This window comes from Pocillopora damicornis, chromosome 14 (genome assembly GCF_964200805.1).
Source record: "Pocillopora damicornis chromosome 14, jaPocDami1.2, whole genome shotgun sequence".
Taxonomy (NCBI): Eukaryota; Metazoa; Cnidaria; class Anthozoa; order Scleractinia; family Pocilloporidae; genus Pocillopora; species Pocillopora damicornis.
The window spans coordinates 14,034,692-14,060,407 of record NC_142683.1 but is presented as its reverse complement, the minus strand read 5'-3'; the positions used below and the strand labels follow the sequence as shown (position 1 = coordinate 14,060,407).

At 36.9% G+C, this 25,716-nt stretch overlaps 3 protein-coding genes and 3 pseudogenes across 5 annotated transcripts; 5 read left to right on the top strand and 1 right to left on the bottom strand.

Moving 5' to 3' along the window:
• The first annotated feature begins 3,282 nt into the window (after positions 1-3,282).
• Positions 3,283-5,135, top strand: LOC149034592 (uncharacterized; annotated as a pseudogene).
• A 919-nt stretch (positions 5,136-6,054) lies between these two features.
• Positions 6,055-8,530, top strand: LOC113665775 (uncharacterized). Its single transcript, XM_027181497.2, has one exon. It carries the CDS (start codon positions 6,857-6,859, stop codon positions 7,760-7,762), a length of 906 nt encoding a protein of 301 aa, XP_027037298.2. The 5' UTR covers positions 6,055-6,856; the 3' UTR covers positions 7,763-8,530.
• Positions 8,531-8,643: 113 nt separating this feature from the next.
• Positions 8,644-10,506, top strand: LOC113665776 (uncharacterized). Its single transcript, XM_089193499.1, has one exon. It carries the CDS (start codon positions 9,019-9,021, stop codon positions 9,928-9,930), a length of 912 nt encoding a protein of 303 aa, XP_089049625.1. The 5' UTR covers positions 8,644-9,018; the 3' UTR covers positions 9,931-10,506.
• A 62-nt stretch (positions 10,507-10,568) lies between these two features.
• On the top strand, positions 10,569-12,774 carry LOC149034591 (uncharacterized; annotated as a pseudogene). The gene is made up of 4 exons (XR_016183240.1): positions 10,569-10,581; positions 10,868-11,226; positions 11,366-11,393; positions 11,474-12,774. The product of XR_016183240.1 is annotated as an uncharacterized LOC149034591 (transcript).
• Positions 11,904-16,449, bottom strand: LOC113665810 (tachykinin-like peptides receptor 99D). 2 transcript variants are annotated; one of them, XM_089193498.1, is made up of 2 exons: positions 15,977-16,449; positions 11,904-15,274 (listed from the first exon to the last, which is right to left on the bottom strand). In XM_089193498.1, exons 1-2 carry the CDS (start codon positions 16,002-16,004, stop codon positions 14,280-14,282), a joined length of 1,023 nt encoding a protein of 340 aa, XP_089049624.1. In that variant the 5' UTR covers positions 16,005-16,449; the 3' UTR covers positions 11,904-14,279. The 2 variants fall into 2 exon arrangements, with proteins under 2 accessions (XP_089049624.1, XP_089049623.1); XM_089193497.1 differs by having other exon boundaries at positions 11,904-15,277; positions 15,977-16,391.
• Positions 16,450-17,096: 647 nt separating this feature from the next.
• Positions 17,097-21,019, top strand: LOC149034590 (uncharacterized; annotated as a pseudogene).
• Positions 21,020-25,716: the final 4,697 nt, after the last annotated feature.

Genomic DNA, 25,716 nt, shown 5'->3' with positions numbered 1-25,716 from the left:
GAAAAATGTGAAAAGATAACAAGACAACATTTCTGCTAGAACTAAAGCATAAAAAAGATTGTCTTCAAAACCACCAAGCCAAACGACTATAGCTGGAATCGGACAGAGCAAGATCATGCTCAATATGGTCGTGAAACGTCTTCGATTTGATGTAAGATGAAATCTTCGAGACATGTGCAGCCATCGTTCAATGGACATTAGTGTTATAGTAACCATCGTGACAGTAACGAAGTAAATGCTACTACTCACGAAGATTATACGAACAATTGCCATAGGCAAATCGTGCTCCGAGACGGATTTTTTTGAATTTGACAAATGGAACCCAGCATAGAAAGGTTGAACGATGAGACCAGTACAAAAGTCAGTGAGCGCTAAACCACTGAGGAGAATATGGAATGATGTTCTGGCGAATGTCCTCCTCCAAACTGTTGCCAAAATCAGCGCATTCCCCACCACTGCCACGGGCGATGAAACAGTGAGGACAACAGATGTTGAGAAATAGAAGGCATGAATATTATTTGCTACGTCTTCTGATGTTAGATGGGAATTAGATTTTCGCTGGAAATGAATAGTTGTGTTGTTAAACATGGTATGGCTTCTGTTGCGAACAGAACAGCCTGGTCCAAAATAGTTTATGTCGAAAAATCTAAAGTCCAGAACTAAGCCAGCGCTATGCTCTAATAAGAAACTTAAAATGATATTTTTACATTGTTTATATAAAATGACTGACCGCTTGAACGCCAAATTGAAATATTCTTAGTTATTGACAACAGAGGGTCGTTTTTAACAATGGCTGTATGCATCAATCTTAAAGCCTGCGAATCGTAATTATCACGGAGTAAACTAAAACTAATAGAACCTTTTTTCATGGTTTTTTTTTCCGTGATAACGTTTTTTAATTAGTTCGGCGACTGATCTCCTTTCATCAACTAATTCCCTTTTATTCAATAGAGGAAGTTCCAAAAGCTTTTTGACATATAGTTACCTCCATCAGGCGACTAACATCCTAGTCAATTTTATTTTTATATTTGGCTTTTAATTGACTTTCAGAATGTAAAACAAAATGCAAAACGGAAGAGAAATAGTAAGCAAGTAAATTGAAAATTATTAATCTTTGTTTGGTTAGACTTAATCGCAATCAGCATCATTTTTGATCCTTGCGCTATAGCCTAATATCCTGGCAACAGGAAAATCTTTAAATGATAACAAAAGTGCAATTTCAAACTATGAAAGAACCAAAGGTCTGTGAATTTCAATCAGCAGGAGGGTGTTAAATTTTTCTTGCATCTTCTAGGGTCAGACCACAAGCAGCCCAAGCTCCAGCTGTGAGAAGATCATGGGCGGTTCTTTGTATGAAGGCTGTTTCATAGCAATGGCTGAAGGAAATTTTTATTAATGTCAGTTTCTGAGAAATTGCGCACCTACTCTCCCCAAACCCAACATTAACCCTTACTTGTTATCACTTGACTGTTATTGGGCTAAGAAAATCTCTTTGAAAAACGATGACTGGTTTACGCCTGAATCTACCAAACTGACGTTTGGTCTGTCCGATGTACTCGCGATCACAGTCTTTGCACAGAATAGAATAAATAGCGTCGATTTGTTGTTCTTTCGTGACAGGATCCTTAGGTTTGGCAAAAAATATGCCCTAAAGTCTAAAAAGGCTTTTAAGAAACTTAAATGTTGTGGTTATTCCAAATTCTCTCGATGGGTTCTGTATCACCCTAAATGTAAGGAATAACAGCAAAACCAGTCGCTGGTTCCTTCTGATCAGGAGTGTTACTAGTTGTAACTGGTTTCTGGCACTGACAGAGAATTTTTTTGGTATAGCCATTTACCTTTAGGATGTCCGAAACATATTTTCTCTCCTCAGTCTTCGTATCAAGTGAAGATGGTAGACAGTCAGTCCTCCTGAGAAATTTTTTTAGCTACAGGCTTTTTATGGCAAATAGGGTGGTAAGAGTCGAAAACAAGGTATTGGTCGGTGTGGGTGGGTTGACGATAAACGCCTGTCTCTAAATTCCCCTACATGTTTGCAAGAGCATTAAAAAGCGGTCTTCTTTTACAAACAAGAAAATTCAGCTTTTTCGGAGCACACCTGACTAACTAATCATACAATTGGGTGGAATAATTCTAAAATTATCCTCACTAATCGACGTTATAAACAGTGTCTTTGTTTAGAAGCCTGGCATATCAACTCCACCCACGCCCCTTTAAATCACGATATTGGCAGCTTACTACCTGAAACTTATTTACACCTCGTCCGACAAAAGGGCAGCTCATTAGTAAGCGTATAAAGGGACCTCTTGTTCAAACGATTAGATCATCCCTGATGTAGGCACCAGACAGGAGCATCGAAACGTTGAGTCTATGAATTGTAACTTTTTAGTTACATTCACTGAATCTTTAAACCAGAGTAGCATCAAACCATGTCCAATCTGAACGAAACTCAACGTGAATCTTCATGAGCTATGGATGAATAAACATTTTCTTGCAAAAAGAAGCCGTAGAATTATATTTTTGTACCATTTTGTTCACCCTCTTGTGGTTGCCACTCAGTTTTCCCCACTTGTAGGTCTTAATTACCAATAAGAAATAAACTGCCATAGTAAGCTGAAAACTTGATGAAAGTTTTAACATCTATTTCAATTCTTGTTTAGCTTTAGCACCTTAAATGAGTTTGTATAGCAGTTGTTGAAACAGTAATAGGCCAATATTGTCAGCATGATCGAACTTAATCAGTAAGGTTCGGAAAGCTCTACTTTAAAAATAAGAGAACAAAAATAAGGCCCCGGTTGTTCGAGGGGTGGATAACGCTAACCTCTGCAGAAATATCTTTAAGGTGGATATATAGCACCATGTATGAACTCCTGGGCCCAGACTGAAACAGGTACCGAAAAAAACTACAACAACAACAACAACTTGCTGATTTCCACAGAAAATAAAAACGTTTACCGCAAGTTTTTGAAAAACGTCACCTGTTCTACGAGACAAGCAAGTGCAAAGAAGTGAATCAATTATTGCATAAAGCTGAGCAGTGAACAAAGAATGGTATTCGTTTCCTCATGACGTGTGATATATACATCACTTGGCGAGAAGGAAATCGTTAAGTGCTAGTTGTGATCAATTTTATCGATCAAGACAGAAAGTTTAACTTTCTGTCTCGATCTCCATCGAGGCCCTTTGAGAAAGCTTATGGGAGATGTAACCTTCGCCATCGAAGGAACAATGTTTCATAACACGACTGTTGGTTTTCATCAAAACTTTTCTGCTTCTCGCAACATGAAAGATTTCGAAGGAAAAATGATTGAATCCTTTCGCAGAGAAGTTGGTTTCTTCGCGGCCGTGGTTATCGCGTGTTCCTCACCCATGGCAGTGGTGGGAAATGCGTTCATTCTGGCGGCAGTTTGGAGGAGGACTTCTGTGAGAACATCATTTTATTTTCTGCTCAGTGGATTAGCATAAACTGACTTTTTGACCGGTCTAATCGCTCAGCCTTTTTTAGCTGCAAGCCTCCTTATGGATGCAAAAAACTTGACTGTGACACAGGATAATCAATTGCTAGTTGATGTCATAGATGTTATCACCGTGAGCAGTGTGCCTTTTTCATTGGCATTACGTTGGTTACTATAACAGCGATGGCTATTGAAAGATGTCTGTTCATGTCTCGAAGATCCTTTATGACAACCCATCGTCGAAATTTCATTGCTGTCGCAATATTTCTCTTTCCTATCCCCTCAATAATTATTTACTTCTTTGGCTCTCGACGTATATTTCGTATGATGATGATGGCAGAGATTTCGTTGTGTTATCTCATCACATCGCTCGCTTCAAAGTCTATCGCATTATTCGTCGTCATTAGTTTCAAGTTCAGTCCAGTGGCATCTCTCAAAACTTGGGTAACTCTTCAGTAGACTTAGCCAAGTACAAGAAATCTGTGGTATTCATGTTGTATATCATGTTTTTCTTTAGTATTTGTTTTATACCTTATGTTGTATGCAGAAAGAACGAACTGGAGATTGACAATCATTGCTAGAAATTCGTCAGCGGTGCTAATATTTTTGTCATCTTCACTTAACCCAGGGTTGTATCTTTGGAGAATGAGGGAGATTCGCAACAGCCTCAAACAGCTATTTAGCAACTAAAGAAAGAGGTTCTCAATAGGGTCAACTGTTAGCCGTAAAACGACAAAAAAATCTAGCCGTTACGGATAAAAATTGACAAACTTTAAACTTTAGTCATGAAAAGGTTAACTGTAAAAAAATTTTCCTAAATGACGATGTGTCATTTTGAAAGTGTCAAAATCCTAGACCCTTTTTTTTTTGCCTTGTGGTTAATACGGTTACTATTTTTACACATTCTATCGTGGAACAGTTGGTTCAGGTGCCTAAAGGCAACTTCATCGGTGGTCAATGTGTAATGAAAAAAGAACTTATTACTAACAGGGGCCGTACGATGCAATATCGGCTCGAGATCGTGATTATACGTAAAAAAACAGCTGAGGGCTAATATTCCTCAGTACGGATCGAGCAAGAAAGATTTATTTGAAACTTGGACAAACTCATCTGTCTTGAATTTGCCGGCTTTCGCTAGCAAAAATAGACGGCTTACGACCGTTCTGAGCGTTTGAATGTTCCTCAAGACTACCTAGGCGCAAAGTTTGACCGTTAGCCGTAAAAGCCATCACTCTAGTGAGATTCTTAAAAAAAAAATCCCTTTCAGCATGTTCATCATGGTCAATTTCATATTTAATTTCAAATGGTTTATGGACAATGCATTTGACTTGTGTAACTGAACAAAATTGGAATATGTTTACCCACTTTTTACACATACTTGTATACAATGGATGTCAAAAATTGATGGCGGGAATACATGGACCCACAGATAGCCTGCAGACAATGCTCCAGCTGTTAAAAATGCAATACAAAGTACAACCTAAAAGCAAATTGAAAAGCAAAATTAATAACAAAATGTAGAATATTGCACTCATGCTCTAGAGGCTCACTGTCTGACACATTAGTTTGACCAAGGGTGAGGAACGTAGTAGCGACTGACTTAAATCTTTAGCAAAGGAGCGGGTTTATCAAGATTGTTTTTAAAGCTTCTCTGTTCAGCTAGGATGCCAAAGTTACGGTTCATTCCTCTCATTTCGAAAATTTTTTTGGTACAACATGCATTTTGTGACAAAAAAAAGCATTCAAGAACAGATTTTTTGTGGATCTTCACCTCTATTCGTTGTTTTCTTTGTATTGCTCTGCTTAAATTTCAACTTCCTTTCTCGACTTTAAAGTAAATTACCGTATTCACAAGTGGAAGGCTTCCTATCAGTTTCCATTAAAAAGTCATAAAATGAGATAAATCTAACATATATTTAGTTTTGAGTGGCATTATTGCATTCGAAAGAACGGGTGAAAATCTTCGATTCTTCGCAAAGAGGAAACCTGTTCATTTTGCTTAAAAACATACATCTAAAGGCTATTGAAGGGAAAGATTACAAAAGCCACGCTTATCTAAATATATTTCACTTCCTCTGCAATTAAATTATATATTTATTGGCTTTTGCGTGTTTTCTTATGGTAGGCAGTAAATTTAATGTTATCAACCCCAAATAAACCGGATAAAATTTGAAAGAAAGATCATTAATAATTAAAACCTCTCCATGAGATGAAAAAATAAAAATTGTGGATGGTATAATTATGTTCTATATTTTTCAATAAAGGTACTTTCTTTAGAAGAAATAGTCTTAAAATTAATTGCAAAAAAAGTAGAAAGTGAAACCAAGATAGTGGCTAGTTGATCGTTTGTCAGCATTTAAGAACATACATTTTGCGTCCCTCAGCTGAAACTCAGTTATGCAGTAACTTGAGGCGAATTATATTTAGAGTAAGACTTGTAGCTGGATTCAGAACCTTATCTAATTTAAGCTACGTCAAAACTGCAAAGGCAAGATTTCCGTTGCATGCAGTTCTTTGATAAATATAAAACAATGACGAGAATAATAGACTATCTGTAGGAATTGGGCTTTGTTTTAGATTGGAGCGAAGTTGAACGGTTATCTTTCCTGGTAAACTACACAACACTTAGTATAATTAAATGGCCTGTGAAAGGTTTATGCGAGTATGGAAGTTTTATTTTAGACATGTGTTTATTCATGATTAACATTTTTACTTTTCGAGAGAGCAATCGGTTAAGCGGTAGCTTGAGGGGAATTACATTTAGAGTAGTACCTGTAGCTGGATTCAGTCTCTAAGTTTCCTCTATCCTATTAATTAATTCCTTTTACCTTGTGATTCTATTCTCATGCAAATGAATACAGAAATCGAGTGCGAGTAAATAAAAATATTAAAAAAAATTAAATGTTCAAACGTTATTTCATTTTGGATCATTTTAAAAGCAAAGGCTGTTCTTATCAGCGTGATTCATTTTTCCACTATATGTATGAAACGTAAAGTTCATAAGTAATCAACAAATTTCCATTAAGAAAGATTCCGGAAATCAAGCGGCGAGGTAAACACTGCTATCTTCAAAACTTGTTTATGCATGTATTGAATTGATCTGTTTGATTTGAAATGCCACCTATAGGAGATTAAGATAAAAAATGACTGGAAAAAAGAAAACAGCGATCTAAGGCTGAGCAGTGCAATAAACAAGTAGTGCTGCATATATGTAACGAGCTGAAACGAAGAGCTATCGAGCAGAGAAATTTAAGGGGTCAGAAATAGTTTTCATCGATATTGCAGTTCGCTGTAATAAATATCTAGCTCTATTTTGATGCAAGAGGTTATTTCGCATGAAGTATTTTCGTGCTGTACTTTATCAAGAATCGGATCTTAACGTTCGCCATTGAAGTTTCATCATGCCGAATAACACGACTTGTCCTCCCTACCAAGGCGATCTTGATACTCTGGGTAGTACTGTAAAATTTACAGCATCGTTGGTTATTGCTGTTTTATGTCCCATGGCGGTGGTTGGAAATGCGTTGATTTTGGTGACGATTTGGAAGAAAAGTTTTTCGAGAACATCGTTCCATATTCTTCTAAGTGGATTGGCATTGAGTGATTTTTGTACTGGTCTGATCGCTTATCCTACCTATGCTTCTTATAGTTTGATATTGTCAACAAACTCGACGGTTGTACGAGATACACCACAGCCAACTAATGTCTTAGGAAAAGTCACTGTGATCAGTGCAATTTACTTGGTCACCATTACGTTTCTGACACTAACACTGATGTCCATTGAACGATGGTTGCACATGTCTGGAGGATTGTCTTTCACGTGTCATCGCCGATTTTTCGTTCTTGTCGTGATCTTGTTTCTTCCAATTCCTTTGGTTGCTCTTTACTTTTTAAATCCATCCTCATTCCCCATAGTAATATCAATAGAAATGTTTATCAGCTATTGTGTTACATCTTTCGCTTATTTTAAGATCTATCGAATTATTCGAAGTCATCAGAATCAAACTCAAGCTAACAGGATACCTGGGAACTTTGGCCATTCTGCAATAGACGTAACCAAATACAAAAGATCTGTTGCAACCATCTTATACATTTTATTGCTATTCTCTATTTGTTTCTTGCCTTTCATTGTATCTAACACGGTAAATGTTTTGATAAAGGCTGGTCCCAGAGAGCAGAATATAACTATTGACGTGACGATGGTGCTCGTATTTCTGTCTTCGTCTCTCAGTCCGGGGTTGTACCTTTGGAGAATGGGAGATATCCGTAATGGCTTCAAACAACTATTCGTTTGCAGAAGAAACTGATTTTTTCAACATTTTCATGGCTTAAGGCAGGACATTGGATCCTAATCAAATTATCTGTTGTTAACACATCTAGTCAAAAACTAAGGTTTGGTCAATAAAATCTCTGGCGAATGAACTTCCATCTAGGCTGCTTCTAATCGCCACTCAACCATTTTTTAGCTATTCTCTCTCTGTTATTTAATTTTTATACAATCTGATTCAGAAAACGTTCAGATAAAGGTTAACCCCAATGAAGTGAGTATAACTACTGACGTGACAATGGTGCTCGTGCTTCTGTCTTCGTCTCTCAGTTCAGGGTTGTACCTTAGAAGAATGAGGGATATCCCGAATGGCCTTAGACAACTGTTAGCTAGATAAAGAGCCCGATCTTTTCAAGACATTAAAAGTGATGTATTTATCGCCAAAACTGTCCAGCATAACGTTCGTAAATATTTATTTCTTCTCCTATAAAATTAATTACGTAAACAATGACTTTCGTGAGGGATATACCATCCTATATTTGCTAGAGATCTGAATTGCAAGATAAATTAATAAAAAATGAATTTTTGGTCAGCTTCATTCTATTTTAGATTACTTGAAAAACCATCAGTCCTCTTGTAAACTTACTGAAAGCATTTGTTATGAAAGGGTTACGGAAAACAGTTGCCGAGTAATGACATTTATTTATCATAGACAGATTGTGTTTGCAACTGGCTCAAGATGGTTTATAAAAACCTCACCATACCCATTGAAACCTGTGTATACAAATGAAACCCTTGAATTCTTAAATGAAATAATTTGAAAGCCCGAGGAACTCCTGAATGACATTGCATTTTCTTTCAACGTGACGTCACTGAATAATCAGTAAAAGTTATTTTTTTTGTATATTATTGTCGAGATGGCATGTCAACAGTGCGTTTGATTTAAAAGACGTCTGTATTCAAGTTCATCAAGATGCATTGTAAACCTTGGTTAGAAAAACCATCAATTATTTAAAGCCGAACACAAAGTCAAACGAACCGTGCCAAATTAGCGCTGTATATTTCTCGACAAAAAACGAACAGAAACACCGTCGGGCAAGTCGTTCAGGCCTCAAAACTAATCTTAACTGACGCCACAGTCAGCTGTTTCAAGTCGCTCGGGCTATGGGCACAAAAAGAAGTTCTTCCTCGTGAGCTGATTATTTTTGGGTGGTGGCTTTAACAAGATATCCGATCGGCAACCGTCACATTCATCACTGAAGCTGCACAACGTCCGTGAACACTTTTCGTCATCATATGTTTACTGAACAAAACTCTACGTCTAAAAACCTCGATTCCGCTGGTAGTGAACTCACTTTCTCGACAGCAGTGGTCATCGCTCTCCTATCAGTCCCAGCAGTAGCGGGAAATGCGTTGATTTTAGCCACAATCTGGAGGAGGACTTTTCTTAAAACATCATTCCATTCTCTTCTTAGCGGATTAGCAGTCACTGACTTACTAACAGGACTTATTTCCCAGCCTTTGTACGCTTCGTCCCACTTGATAAATGGACAAAACGCGGCAGTAAAACTAGATAATCCAGAGGTAGTAAGTGTCCTTGGAATAATCGCTGGATTTAGCACCTACCTCTTTATCAACATCACTCTTGCTACTATGACAGTAATGTCCATTGAGCGATGGTTGCATATGTCTAGGAGATCTTCTACAACATCCCATCGCCGATATTACGCTGCTATCGTAATATTACTCTCTCCGATCCCTTCACTAGTTGTCTACATTTTAACTTTGAGGGAACTAGCGTTTTGGTATACCTTATGTAAAATAACAATTGCAAAATTTTCGTTTTGTTATCTTATCATATCTTTCGCTTATTTTAAAGTTTATCAAATTATTCGTCATCACCAGCTTCAAACTCAGGCCACTTTAATATCTCAGAACTTTGATCAACCCGCAATAGACTTGGCAAAGTACAAGAAATCTGTGGCAACCATGCTGTATATTTTTTTGCTTCTTTCTATGTGTTTCTTACCTTTTTTTGTATCTAGTGTGTTATCTTTATTAATTACAGGTGAGGTGAAAGAAAGCTCTATAGACCTTTCAATGGTGCTCATATTTCTGTCTTCGTCGCTCAACCCAGGGTTGTACCTTTGGAGAATGAGGGACATTCGTAGAGGTCTTAAACAGCTATTAGCTAGCTTAAGAACATAAATTTTATGAACTTATCAAAATGGTTCCTTGGTCTGAGTAGAGTTACTCGTAGAGACACAACTGAACTAACTAGCGTGCTTCCGATAAACCCTTAAAAAAATGCATTTAAATGTACATGGCTATTCCAACCCACAAGAAATTCAAATTTCATGTTTGACGCAGTTCTTTCTAAAACAAAGTAGAAACATTTTTTTTTTGTCCTACTAAGGCTTTTGTTACGTACCGCCGATTCTCAAATATACCTGCAAAAATAGCTAATGAACTGAACGTAAAATTTTTACTTTGTTCTACAATATTCTTTGTGGCGTTCACGCGTATTTCCAAGGAGCTGTATAAAACTTCCTACGAGATGGTACATAATTGTATTTGGCTCTAAAGTCAGCTGTCCCAATAATTCAAAGTTGTAATTGCGGATGAAAACGACAAATGTAAGCTCAGCAACTACAATAGGTTTTGAAAACATGAACCAAATGATATTTGCGAAGCAAAAATCATAAATAATTAAAAATATTATCAAGTAGTTCTACTCATAAACAAATCTCTAAAGGAAAAGAAGAAATTAAATTTGTAATTTAATCTCATCTCAGTTTATGTTAACAACTTCAAGGGGTCTTGAAAGGATAGTAATTACTCCCAACATGATATCAATAAGTAAGCAACAAAAAACTCTCAGCTTCAATAAAAAAATCCATGTAAAAAAACTAAATGTTTTGTATGACTGTCGAGATGGTCTGATTTGAGAGATATTTGAAGCAAATCGATAAAAAGGTGACTGGAATAAAAAAAAAAAATTAATAATTTAAACTTGAACATTAATAAAACAAACCGAGGTTAATATCTAAAAAACTGTTGGAAAAATTATTCAAGCGGTTCGCGGCAGCAAGTCACCACATTGTAGATGTGAAAGCAGTTCCTATGCATCATTTTTGGCTCGTAGGTTTAGCAAGAAATCTGATTGAGATTTTCAAGCTTACTCCCCAAGCTACACCATGTTCAAAAATACTTCTTGTGATACATATACAGAGCGAAAGTCGGTTTTTTTTATGCTCTTTAGACGACCACAACAATAAAAACCTCTATTCCACTAATAATACATTTGATATTTCAGCGGCAGCGGTAGTGGTAGCGGTGAAGAATGGGTTAATTCTGGCGACTATTTGGATGATGAACTTTGCGAGAACTTCGTTCCATATTTTTTCTAGTAGAATGGCTAGGACTGACTTGTTGAGTGATCTAATCAGTGGGCCCCTTCGTGCTTTGAGCATATTGGTTAAAGCTTTTTACAGGTTCGAAATTGTCACAGGATAATCCAGTGCTATTTGTCCTCAGTTCGTGAAGCTTTGTCTTTTTCGTCCCTATTACTATTGTTACCATGACTCTGATGTCCGTTGAAAGTTGCATGCAGATGTCTCAAAGATCCTTATTATTCCTCAAGATTCCAACCATTGTCCTTTCATTTTTATGTACAAAAGATCTAGCTTTTTTTAAAATATATTGTTAATAGCGATGAAATCAGAGATTTCATTTTGTTTTCGTGGGACAGTGCTCGCTTATTTCAAAGTTTACCGAATTATCCGCCGCCATTATAACCAAATTCAAGGCAGCGGGCTTTTTCAGAACTTTAGTCCACCCTCAATTGACTTAGCGAAGTACAAGAAACCTGTAGCATCTATGCTATGTATTTTATTGTTATTCTCAATTTGTGTCTTGTTGCGTGTTATTTCCACTACGGTAAGTGAATATGTTAATTCAAAACGGCTGGCAAGAGAAGACGAAAGGACAGTTCTCTACCATGGCGACAGTAGTGCTAATTTTTTTGTCATCGTCTTTCAATCCAGGGTTGTACCATTGGAGAATAAGAAATATTCGTAATGGTGTAAAACAGATCTTCAGAACGTTAGGTAAAAGTAATTTCCGAAAAAGTGTATGAGAGTATTAATTTCGTAGAGGTTTTCACTAAGAGACTTTCTTGCTAAAGTAGCCTTATAATTTAATTCACATTTTAAGTTATACAGTAAATTTAATACAAAGTTTAATTAACTTCCACATTTTTCCTTTGGGAGTTTAGTATAAATTTGAAAGGGCTGTTTTAGGTTTTCTTAACAATCTGTTACATACGGATTTTAGTTGGACGGTCTCAATTACTAAAAAACTAATTTCGAACACCAATGTCAAAAACTATCTCATCAAAATGAGGACATGGTGTGTTATTGAATTTACAAGACTGATTATGCATACATTGATAAGTGTTAGGGATCTACAATACGCTTTGAATGTTTAGTTATCTAAAAAAAATTACAAACAGAAACAGCATGCGGGTGCAAAAGTTAAACAATATATCCGTTTGAAAGACTGCACTAAATTTGATTACTTTCTGAAAGGCAATTGATGAAAAATCAGCTCATCCCTCGAAAAAAATTTAATGTAGAGCGACAACCTTCGAGGTTCATCCGATAATCACAAAAAAGACTTTTATTCTAACGTTCATTTAAAAAGCTTCATTAAGCTAAGAATACGTGTACAGCGTTATATAACTCAAGATAACTTGGTGTTATCAACTGAGTCTATGGTGTAAACGCCACCGAAAGAGTTCCTAAGTCTAACGTTTCAAGCGGTAGCCCTTCGTGAGCGCAAATGTATGACTCAAACGACTACAATTGGAAAAACAATAACAACTTTTGTTCCGCAGTTATTTATTCACACGCAGTCGCTATCGCTTCTTTATCACCTTTGGCTGTGTTAGGAAACGCAATCATTATGGCGACAATTTGGAGGAGAACTTTTCCACGAACAACCTTTCATATCCTTTTGAGTGGAATAGCATTAAACGATCTTTGCACAGGACTCATTGCTCAGCCGTGTTATGCAGCGAGCTTTCTAATATCTCCAACGAAGCATTGTAAGGTAAACGATAATCCAAAGCTTGCTGCCTTGAATACAATAGGCGAAGCAACTGCCTATTTCTTCGTCTCCATTACCATTCTGACCATAACAGCGATGTCCATTGAGCGATGGCTGTACATGTCTCGAAGATCCTTCATCACATCCCGTCGTAGATATTTTACTATAATTTTAGTGCTATTCCTCCCTATTCCCAACGTTGTAATTCGAGTTTTAATGCAACACAGTTTCCATTATGAAAAAGTATTTAAGATAACTACAATCTCACAAATTTCATTTGGTTATATAATCACATCAGTCGCTTATTATAGAGTTTTTAAGATCATCCGAAATCATCAACAGCAGATTAAAGCCAGCGAAGCTTCATCTCAAAGATTTGGTCAGAATGCAATAAATCTAAAAAAATACAAGAGATCTGTAGCCACCATGATATATATTTTATTGCTGTTCTCTCTATGTTTCATACCATTAACTGTGGCTGTTCCTGTCGCTTACAGTACACGTTCGAAAGCTGGAATGGTCGCCGAAAGTGTATCTACTGTGCTTCTATTTCTGTCTTCTTCTCTCAGCCCAGTTTTGTACCTTTGGAGAATGAGGGAGATTCGGAATGGTCTGAAGCAACTGTTAACCATACACAGGTAGAAATCCGTATCAACTTTAAGTGACACCAATTTCTTTTAATCATTCCATTTCGACTGCATTATGCTACAATTTAATGCCACCACAAAAATTGTGTTTCCGTTGATATATAGTTCATCTACCTGATTTAATGGCAGCGTTTATCAAAAGTTATGAAAAAAATGTTAAGGAATCGGTAGGGAATCAAGGTTGTCTTAGTAACTGCTGGAAAACCACTGGGCATGGGTTATTTTGAGGAAAACAACGAAGAAAAACTCCCATGATATTATTTAGAGTATTTATATGATGTTTTCTTGTCTTTTTAAGTTTACTTGTAAAGTTATCTTGTACAGTCATGACAATGATAGCAGTAAATACAATTACAACGCCAAGATAAAAAATAAAATGAAACTATTTCATTTAATAAAAACCCTGCCCTGATGTTGGTTCTTGCTTAGCATGATGTTTGAAGTTCCGTGAAGCTTGATATTCCTTGCACAGCATTCGAAAATGAAATGAAGGTTCTGTTTATATGAAAAGCTAAATTATTCATGCACTTTGACTGGTTCCTAGATACATATCATCTATTGGAAGACAGACACATAACTGACACCACTATTTACAATATTTTGCTTTGTCATCATACAAAACAAATAGATTCCATGTTGCCGTTAGTCTGTACAGTAGTAGATCACAATAGACGTCAAAATTTGGTAAGAACATCAGTGACATACTCGACTGCTTCTCGTCAGTGAGCCACGTTTTTGTTCTAATCTCCTTTTGGAGTCATCAGTGGTTCATCACCAAACACGCCCACGGCACCAGCGCTTTTACTTCTCATACATTCCACTGTAAGTTATAGAATTGAAGTTTAGTAATTGGACATGTTGAGCTGGCTCACGTTTCGTTTGGGTATTATTGTGCTCACGGAGCTTGTCACAACCGAGAATGTCTCTAAAGCCTTTTCGAAAGGATTCATTAAATACCGCGTAGACAAAAGGGTTTACTGCACCGTTGAATATCTTCAACAAAATGATAAAAGGAAGCAGCCATATCGGTGCTTTCATCGCTAGCTGCTTTGCGAATAGATGCAGCCACGAAAAAACAAATTGTGGCGCCCAACATATGAAAAAGATGACTATCACTGTGATCATCATAAATGTGACTCTTCGCGCCGTGCGATTTGCTATTTGCTGTTGCCGGGCATTGAATTCTCCTGGCACTTTCCTCTTCCAGAGACGATAACTGATCAGGGGATAAAGAACTGACATTAACGCAAACGGTAGTAGAAAACATGACGCAAGTATAATGAAATTGGCATGGGATATCGTAGCACTACACGTAGTGTTCCCTGACTGACTGGGTATTTCATCTATTTCTAACAAAGTACCAACGGGCAGCAGAAAGGACGTTGCCCATATGACCGGAATGGTTATTTTGGTCCACTTTGACCAAGGCTTGTGTTTCAGGGGTCGACTGACTGCCATGAAGCGATCTATTGTTATACCAACCAAGCTAAAAATACATGCAAGAAAGGAAACCAAACCAATGTACAGGCTTGTTTTACATAAAACTATTCCAAAACTCCCGATGGGCCAAACTGATTTAGGGAGCAAATATTTGATTAACGAAGCACCAGTCCAAGACGCTATCAACAAATCTCCGCACGCCATGTTGAGTATCAGGAGATAAGTGGTAGACTTCATGTTTTGGTTTTTCCTAACAACGTGAATGACCGACGAGTTACCAATGAAGGAGAAAAGAGACAGCACACCCGTCAGGAACGAGAATGCTACTCTGGAACTGAGAGAAAGGTCCAGCGACCCTGCTGGAAAGAAGTATAAATTTGAACCAAATCAATTCTGGATCGATATGATTCTGAGATCTTCTGAGATTTGAAATAAAGTTATCGTATAACGGTCTAAACTTTTCATCAAACGTTACTGGAAGTATGAATCTCTTCTTATACTGAGATACAATTTATGAGTGGACTTTGTAGGTGATCGAACATAGAAAGGTCTTGATGATACTCTAAGGATCTCATGTGACACAAGTCAGTACAACTTGAATCAGCAATGCTAAGAGTCATCTATGTGGTTAGAGAGCTCTTGAATATTCTGATCCTCAAAGTACCTCAAATGACTCATGTTTTGTCCTAAATTAACATCATCTAGCAGGAAGCCTACCACGGAGGGTCTGTCATAACTGTTACAGAAAGTTTTTGGTCATAGTTTTTTCTCATTGTCTAGACAAAATGACATTTACAATGAAAAACAGAGTCTAATTTTCCGCTCTAAACTTCACTTGATATTAGTCGTGTGAGTGATTTTCACAGCCGAGTTCGATTAATATCTTCACTTATCTTCAGTTTTATCTTTTTTGGATACACAAAGAAAACGAAATCAGTTCTCGTCCAATTTTGTTCGCATTTCAAAGCTAAAAACCGAACCAAATTACTTTCGCTTTACTCTGCCAGCAAATTTTTAAAGGATAGTGACTCTTCTAAGAGTATTATTTTTCACCGTACCCACTGTCGACGCACTTTTGTTGCTCATCCTCAATACCTTTTCTGTTTGCTTCTCCTGCTTACGGAATGAGATATGTGTGGGCTTCTGCGTACTTATTTCTTTCCCTCGAATCCTTTAATCAATATGCTTGCAAATTGACCCGGCGATAGCTTTTAATTGATTTCAGGTTCGATTGTTTGCCAGATTTCGCGTGATATTGCATCCCAAACCATGTTGAACCTTATCTTATTTAAGCGACGTCAAAACTGCGAAGGCAAGATATACGTTGCATGCAATTCTTTGGTAAAATAAAACAATGACGAAAATTATAGATTATCTTTGGGACTTAAGCTTTCTTTTAGATTGATTTGAAGTTGAACGATTATCTGCCATGGTAAACTACACCACCCTTAGTATAATTAAATGGTCTGTGAAAGTTTTATGTGAATGCGGAAGCTTTTCTATAGACGTGTGTTTATTCATGATTAACATGTTTATTGCCCCTACAGAAGCTATCCAGCAAAGTTTTAAACTTATTCAATTATTCCTTCGCACAGAATCCTTTTGTAATAAAAATTAATTTGCTTAAGGTAATTGGATCACGGCTCTGTGAAAAATTAACACCAATATAATTATTATTTTGCATATGAAAGCAAAATTGCACCTGTCTTCGATACGCAAATGCATCTACACCCTATATATGATCTTCTGTTCCAACCGTCCTTCAGTTACTGAGCAAAGGTTTAAAAAATAAGTGGAGAAAAAAGGAAGGCTTCTGTTTCTAGGCACAAGACATGAAACAGGCCTTAAATTTTTGGTCGGCTGATCAGTTGATGAGATATGAAGATAAGAGGCTATTGTATTGGGTGCTTTTTCCGCGGCACTAAATCTTCCCGGCTGCCATGGATAACATAACCTCATTAAACAATTGCGAGTTTTCTTGAGTTGCTTTTGCTCGTCGACTGCGTTATAAGACGGTCAATAAAATATCCATATATGTGCAATCATGTTTTTATAAAAATCTTGAAGTTGTTAGGCAATAAGGAAAGGTGTCTTTAAACTATTTGCAGGGGTAGATTTCTCCTTGTCTCTAGCGCAAGACAAATTAAGCAAAATTTCTGTTCCTAACAGGAATCGAACATCAGACCTTCGGATTCCGTGCTCTGTTGCTGTGCAAGTAACCTGTAGGAAACTATTTGGTTCGCTAGGATCATCACAAGGTTTATTTATGTTAGACAACAGCTATTCCGGTTAAAAAATTGATTATGGGCAGGAAAGTCAAGTTATCTGTTGTCAACACATTTGCTGAAAAAATTATGGTTTGGTCAATAAAACCCCTGGCGAATGAACTTCGATCTAAGCTTCTTCTAATCGCTGCTCAACCATTTTATATAATTTTTTTTGCTTCTCTCTCTGTTATTTACATTTTATTGTTTCTAATTCAGTAAAGTTAAGATAACCATTGAAGTGACAATGGTGCTCGTAATTCTGTCTTCGTCTCTTAGTCCAGGGTTGTACTTTTTGAGAATGAGGGACATCCCGAATGGCCCTAGTTAGCTGTCAGCCAGATAGGGAACCCGATCTTTTCAACGCATTTATGATTGAAAATTGGACGGTTTTAACATCAGCTCTTAAAAAAGGATGTATGTATTGCCCAAAATGTCCAACTCAACTTTTGAAAATATTTATTTCTTTCCTTATGAAATTAATTACGCAAGCAATGACTTTCGTGACTGATTTACATTCAGTCTGAAAGATGCATTAGGTATAACGATTAGCTTGAGATCTTAATGGCGAGAAACGTTAATAGAAGATTAATTCATGGTGAGCTTCATTTCATTTTAGTTTACTCTGAAAGCCATCAGTCCTCATGCAAAAGTACTAAGCCGATTTGTTTTAAAAAGGTTACGGAACCAGGCAGTTGCCGAATGATGACATATTTATTTATGATATATTGATTGTGTTTGCACCTGGCTCAAGATGGTTTATGAAAACCTCTCTATACCCATTGAAACCCATGTAAACATGTAAGACCCCTGATCAATAACTTGAAAAATCATATTATTTTAAAGCTTGGGAATTTCGTGAATGACATTGTATTTACTCTCAACGTGACGTCAATGAGTAATCAATAAAAGTTATTGACGGTTTGTATATGATTGTCGAGATGATATATCAGCGGTGCGTTTGTTCAAACGACGTCCTCAAAAGACGTTAGTCAAGATGGAACCTTAGCAAGAAAAACCGTCAATCAATTAAAGCTGAACAGAAAGTCAAACGAACCGTGCCAAATTTGCGCTGCATATTTCTCGACAGAAAACGAATTGAAAAACCGTCGCGCAAATCGTTCAAGCCTCAAAACTAATCTTTACTGACGCCGCACTCATCTGTTTCAAGCCGTTCGGGTTGTGGACGGGAAAAGAAGTTCTTCCTGGTGCATTGATTATTTTTGTGTGGTTGCTTTAGCACGAAATCCGATCGGCATTGTCACATTTGTCACTGAAGCTGCGCCATGTCCGAGAACACTGCTCTTCATCATATGTTTACTGAACAAAACTCTACTTCTCGAAACTCTTTCGACGACTTCAGCGACCAAAACCTCGATTCCCCTGGTAATGAACTCATTTTCTCGACAGCAGTGGTTATCGCTCTCCTATAAGCCCCAGCAGTAGTGGGAAATGCGTTGATTTTAGCCACAATCTGGAGGAGGACTTTTCTTAGAACATCATTCCATTCTATTCTTAGCGGATTAGCAGTCACTGACTTTCTAAAAGGACTTATTTCCCAGCCTTTGTACGCTTCTTTCCACTTGGTAAATAGAAAAAACGCGACAGTAATAAAAGATAATCCAGAGGTAGGAAATGCTATTGAAACAATCGCTAGAGGTAGCGCCAATCTTTTTGTTAACATCACTATTGCTACCATGACAGTTATGTCCGTTGAACGCTGGTTGCATATGTCTAGGAGATCAATATGTCATATGTCTAGGAGATTAATATTAAAAACCTGATGGAAAAATCATTCAAGCAGTGAGCCGCAGTAAGACACCAGACCATAAAAGTGAAAACAGTTCCTGTTCATCATTTTTACTCCATAGGTTTAGAAAGAAATCTCATTGAGGTTTTTACCTTTATTCCCCAAGCCACACTATGTCAGAAAGTTGACATTGATAAAATCTCAGTTGTCTTTTGTAGATTGTTTAACAGCTCTAGCATAGTACAAGCAAGTAAGCATTTTATATTTCTGGTCTAAATTTTACGCCCGGTCTGTAGTCTGCGTTTTACACTGAACAGTTAAGTAATTAAGTTCTGACAGTAAAACTCTAATTTTCAATCCATTTGATTGCATTCGTGTCAATCTATGTGGCCAACAGGATATCAAAGTGGGCAGGGATATCATGTGTTGGCTTCATCCCCCTTGCAGGGGGGAATTCTGAGTGAAATTGGTGTTTAGTGGGAATTTGTCGTTGTCAGTATGTTTAAGGAGTACTTTAAGGTATTTGAATGAAGAACAATGTTTATTTAACAAATAATTACTTATATATTCTGATCTATGTTAAAATGTAAGAGTGGTCTTCTTTTTCTTGGTGAATGTCAAAAAATAATTGTGTTTTCAAAATATATGATAAAAAGTGACATCCCAATATTTTGATGTTTTTCTTTGAAATTATAAAGACTTCTTACTTTTATGAAGTTGCAACTGAAACTGATGGTAATTAATGTTGGCAAACAAAGAATTCCAAGACTCGATGTTTTACCTCTTAAACCTAAAAGAACTAATTTGAAGTTACAACTCAACCTGATGGCCAGCGACTTTCACACGTAATTCACCATTTAATATCAGAAAGAACAAAACAGACACTGTAATGACAATTGTAAATGTAACAGCTGTAAATGCTAACACGATAAATATGTTTTCAACGAATGGAATCTCATCAGCAGCAACATTGTCAATGAATAATTTTAAACTACTTTATGTTGCCATACTTTGGTGATGTCTGATTACCTAAATATCAGATACTAGAAAGAGCTAGTTTCAGAGCTCTTTCTCGTAAGAGGGTCACAACCGATGCTGTGATAAAAGAATTTGTGACACCTGATTGTATAAATCGTAATAAAGTTGGAATTTCTGAAGGTGGAATAGGGGTTAATCAGCTTTCAATTTTAGACTTAACGTTATATTGTTATATCACAGTACTGATATCCTTCTATTATTGTTTCTCGATCCACCTTGGGAAGCCCAAGTAATAATATTTCTTGCCATACATATACAGAGCAAAAGTCTACGTTTCTATGCTCTTCAAACCACCACAACGATAAAAACCTTTATTCCCCTGACAATGCATTTGATATTTCAGCGGCAGCGATAGTGGCAGTTTTATCGCCGTTGGCGGTGGTGAAGAATAGGTTGATTTTGGCGACGATTTGGGAGAGGAACTTTGCGAGAACTTCGTTCCATATTTTTCTTGGTAGACTTGCAATGACTGCCTTTTTGGTTGATCTAATCGCTATTTGTCCACAGTTCATGAAGCTTTGTTTTTTTTGCCACCATTACTATCGTTATGACTTTGACGTGCTTTGAAACTTGGATGCAGATGTCTCGATGATCCTTTAATAAATCACTCCTTCCGATTCCAACCGTTGTCCTTTCATTTTTAGTTACAAACGATCTGGCTTTTTTTTAAAATATATTGTTTATAGGGGTGAACTCAGGGATTTCATTTTGTTCTCCTCGGACAATGCTCGCTTATTTCAAAGTTTATCGGATTATCCGCCGTAATTATAGCAAAATTCAAGGCGGCGGACTTTTTCAGAACTTTTAGTCAACCCGCAATTTACTTAGCCAAGTAAAACAAACCTGTAGCATCTATGCTATGTATTTTATTGTTATTCTCAATCTGTGTCTTGCCGTGTGTTATTTCCACTACGGTACGTGAATATGTTAATTCACAACGGCTGGCAAGAGACGAAGAAAGGACAGCTCTCTGCCATGACACCAGCGATGCTAATGTTTTTGTCATCGTCTTTCAATCCAGGGTTGTACCTTTGGAGAATAAGAAATAATCGTAATGGTCTCAGTAATACAAACTTTCAAAATGTTAAGGAAAACGGTTTTCTGCTGTGTTTTGATTGATTTTAAATCAATTTAAATTGATTTTAGTCAAAGTAATTTGCGAAAGAGAGTATTAATATCGTACAGGTTTTCATTAAGACACTTTCTTGGTAAAGTAGCCTTATAATTTAATTCACTTTTAAAGTTGTACAGTAAATTAAATCCAAAGTTTAATTAACTTCTACATTTTTTCTTCGGAGGTTTAGTATAAATTTGAAAGATCTGTTTGAAGTTTTCCTATTAATTACATACAGGTTTTGGTTGGACGATCTCAGTTAGTGAAAAAACTAATTTCGGACACTAATGCCAATAACAATGTTATTAAAATAAGGGCATGATCTGTTATTTAACTTACAGCATTGATTATGCAAACATTGATTTGTGTTAGGGATCTACAATACGCTTTGCATTTTAAATTATCTAACGAAAAAAAAAGGGATTAAAACGGAAACAGCTTGCGCCTGCAAAAGTTAAAACAATGTATTCGTTTGAAAGGCTGCGCTTTATTTGATTACTTTCTAAGAGGAAACAGGTGAGAAATTAGCTCATCAATCGATGAAAATTTAATGTAGAGCGTAAACCTTTGATGTTCATCCGACAGCTACAAAAAAGACTTTATTCTGACGTTCAGTTCAAAAGCTTCATTAAGCTGCGAACACAGCGTTGTATAACTCAAGATAATTTGGCCGATGTTACCAACTGAGTCGATAGTGCAAATTACCACCGTAAAGAGTTTGTAAGTCTAACGTTTCAAGCGTTAGCCCTTCGTGAGAGCAAATGTATAACTCAGACGAACACAATTGGAAAGACAATGACAAATTTCGTTCGGTAGTTATTTTTTCAAAGGCAACCGCTATCGCTATGTTATCACCTGTAGCTGTGGTAGGAAATGCGATCATTTTGGCGACAATTTGGAGAAGAACTTTTCCACGAACAACCTTTCATATCCTTCTGAGTGGGATAGCGTTAAACGATCTGTGCACAGGACTCATTGCTCAGCCATGTTATGCAGCGAGCTTTCTAATATCTCCAACGAAAGATTCGAAGGTGAAGGATAATACAAATCTTGCTGCCACCTTGCGTACCGTAGGCGAAGCAACTGGCAATTTCTTTGTCTCCGTCACAATTCTAACCATAACAGCGATGTCCATTGAGCGATGGCTGTATATGTCTCGAAGCTCCTTCATCACATCCCGTCGTAGATATTTCACTCTAATTTTAATGCTATTCCTCCCTATTTCCAACGTTATAATTCGGGTTTTAATACACCAGAATTTCCGGTTTGAAAAAATATATGAGATAACAATGATCTCAGAAATTTCATTTTTCTATATAATCATATTATTCGCTTATTATAAAGTTTATAAGATCATTCGACATCATCAACAGTAGATTAAAGCCAGCGAAGTGTCAACTCAAAGATTTGGTCAGAATGCAATAAATATGGAAAAATGCAAAAGATCCGTGGCCACTATGATATATATTTTGTTGCTGTTCTCTTTATGTTTCATACCATTTACTGTAGATGTTCCTGTCGATTTTATTACACTTTCGAAAGCTGGAATGGTCACCGAGAGAGCGTCTATTGTGCTTGTATTTCTATCTTCTTCTCTCAGCCCAGTTTTGTACTTTTGGAGAATGAGGGAGATTTGGGCTAGTCTGAAGCAACTGTTAACCATACACAGATAAGAGAAGAAATTCACACCAAATTTAAGTGACACCATTTTCTTTTCATCAGTCCTTTTAAACTGCATTATGCTATAATTTGAAGCTGCCACAAAAATTGTGTTTCCGCAGATATATAGCCCATCTGCCTGATTTAATGGCAGGGCTTATTAAAAGTTACGAGAAAATAGTCAAGGAATCTGTAAATAATAAAGTTTGTCTTAGTAACTGTATGAAAAGCATTAAGCATAGTTTATTGTAAGTTTTTTCGTTTCGTTATGTAATGAAAACGAGGAACAGAACGAAGAAAAACTACCATGATATTATTCAAAGTATTTACATGATGTTTTCTTGTGTTTTAAAGCTAACTTGTAGAGTTATCCTGTAGAGTCATAGTAATGATAACAGTAAATATAATCACAATGCCAAGGTAAAAAATAAAATGAAACTGTTTCATTTAACAAAAACTCTGCCCTGATGGTAGTTCTTGCTTGGCATAATGTTTGGCGGTTCGTGAAGCTTGATATTCCTTGCTCAGCATTCGAGAATGAAATGAAGGTTCTGTTTATATGAAAAGCTAAATTATACATGCTCTTTGACTGGTTCATCGATGCATATCATCTATTGGAAGACAGACACATAGCTAACACCACTTTTTTCAATATTTTGCTTTGTCATCATACAAAACAAATAGATTCCATGTTGCAGTTGATCTGTACAGTAGTAGATCACAGAAGACGTCGAAATGCGGTAAGTACATCAGTGACATACTTGGCTGCTTCTCGTCGGTAAACCACGTTTTTGTTCTAATCACCTTTTGACGTCAACTGTGGTTTATCACTAGGGACCTTAAGCAGTAAGGACGGCAACGCTAAGGAAGATCTCGATAAAAAAAATGAATTTCTGCCTCTAATTGGAATTTCAAAAATGACTGCATTTGTTTACCGTCTCATACGGCGTCACACCTCAAATGGAAGTTAAAGTAATTTGCCGTCGCGGTTTTAGGTTCGCAGACGACGCAAATTGAGGGGATTTCAAGTTGTTGTTTTGCATGGGACGGCTTAGAAATGTACAAAGTTTTAAAACGCACGTGCTAAGCTATTGTTCTGCTAATTAAATCTTTTGTTTTACCATGTACTCGTTGCTGTCGCCGTCGTGGTTTACTTAAGGTCCTTACTGAACACGTGCACGGTAACAGGGCTTGTATTTGTCATAGATTGCACAGTGAATTATATGATGAAAATTTAGAAATTGGACATGTTGAGCTGGCTTACGTTTCGTTTGGGTATTAGCGCATTGCTGCAATCCCAGATCCCTTGTATTGCGTTCGAGGAACTTATCACAACAGAAAATGTTCCTAAAGCCTTTTCGAAAGGACTCATGAAATACCGCATAGACGATGGGATTTACTGCACTGTTGAATATCTTCAACCAAATGGTGAAAGGAATTAGCCATATCTAGCTGCTCAGCAAATGAATGGAGCCACGGAAAAACAAGTTGTGGCGATCGAGCAAAGAAAGATCTTGATGACATTCTAAGGATCTCATGTGACGCGAGTCAGTACAGCTTAAATCAGGAATGCCGAGAGTCATCTGTGTGGTTGGAGAGCTCTTGAATATTCTGATCCTGAAAGTACCTCAAATGCTTCTTGTTTTATCCTAAATTAGAACTATCTGGCAGAAGGCATACCACCGAGGGTCTGTCATGACTTTTACAAAACGTTATTGCTCATAATTTTTTCTCATTCTCTAGACATAATGACATTCACAATGAAAAACTGTCTAAGTTTACACTCTAAACTTCACACGATATTAGTCGTTTGAATTATTTTCACAGAGTTCGATTAATATCTTTTCTTACCTTCAGTTTTATCTTTTTGGTGAAATAAAGCAGATATATTGACAAAGAACTGAAATAATCAGTCCTTATCCAAATTCGTTAGCATTTCAAAGCTAAAAGCGAACAAAGTTACTTTCGCTTTACTCTGCCACCAAATTTTAGAGGAGAGTGACTCCTCTTAGAGTATTATTTTTCACCCTACCCACTGTCGACGCACTTTTGTTGCTCACCCTTAATACCTTTTCCGATTGCTTCTCCTGCTTGTAGAATTAAATATGAGTGGGCTTCTGCGTACTGATTTATGTCCTTCGAATCCTTTTCTATAAACATTATGCTTGCAAATTGACCCGGCGAGAGCTTTTAATTGACTTCAAGTTCGAATGTTTGCCATCTCAAACCTTGTTGAACCTTATCTAATCTTAGTAACGTCAAAGCTGCGAAGGCAAGATTTCCGTTGAACCTATATTTCATCATCCATGCAAGTCTTTGATAAAATAAAACAATGACGCCTTGCGCCAATACACCACACTTAATAAAATGGCCTGTGAAGGTTTATGCGAGTTTTAATTTAGAAGTGTGTTTATTCATGATAAACATTTTTATTACCCCTACAGAGCATATCACCGCTGATATTGTTTGCCCTCCAGAAATATAATATTGAGACGCGTTTGTTTTAATGCTGGCGAAATCCAGCGAAGTTTTCAACCTATTCAATTATTCATTGCACAGAATCCTCCTGTAATAAAAATAGGTTTGTGTGGGGTAATTGATTCACAGCTCTGTACCAATATCATTCTCCATATTGAAGCAAAGTCGCACTTGCCTTCGATACGCAAATGCACGTAGACGCTAAACATGATCTTCTTGAGTACCACAACCTGTTCAAGTCGTGATAGAGTTAGTGAGTAGAGGTTTCATAAGTGAATGAAGAAAAAAGGGAGGCTTCTATTTCTGGGCAAAAGATATGAAAGAGGCCTTTACTGGTTGGCTGATCAGTTAATGAGATAAGAAGATAAGAGGCTATTGTATTGGGTGCCTTTTCCGCAGCACTAAATCTTCTCAGTGGCCATGGATAACCCAACTTCATTAAACAATTGTGAGTTGTCTTGAGTTACTTTTGCTCGTCGACTGTGTTATAGGACG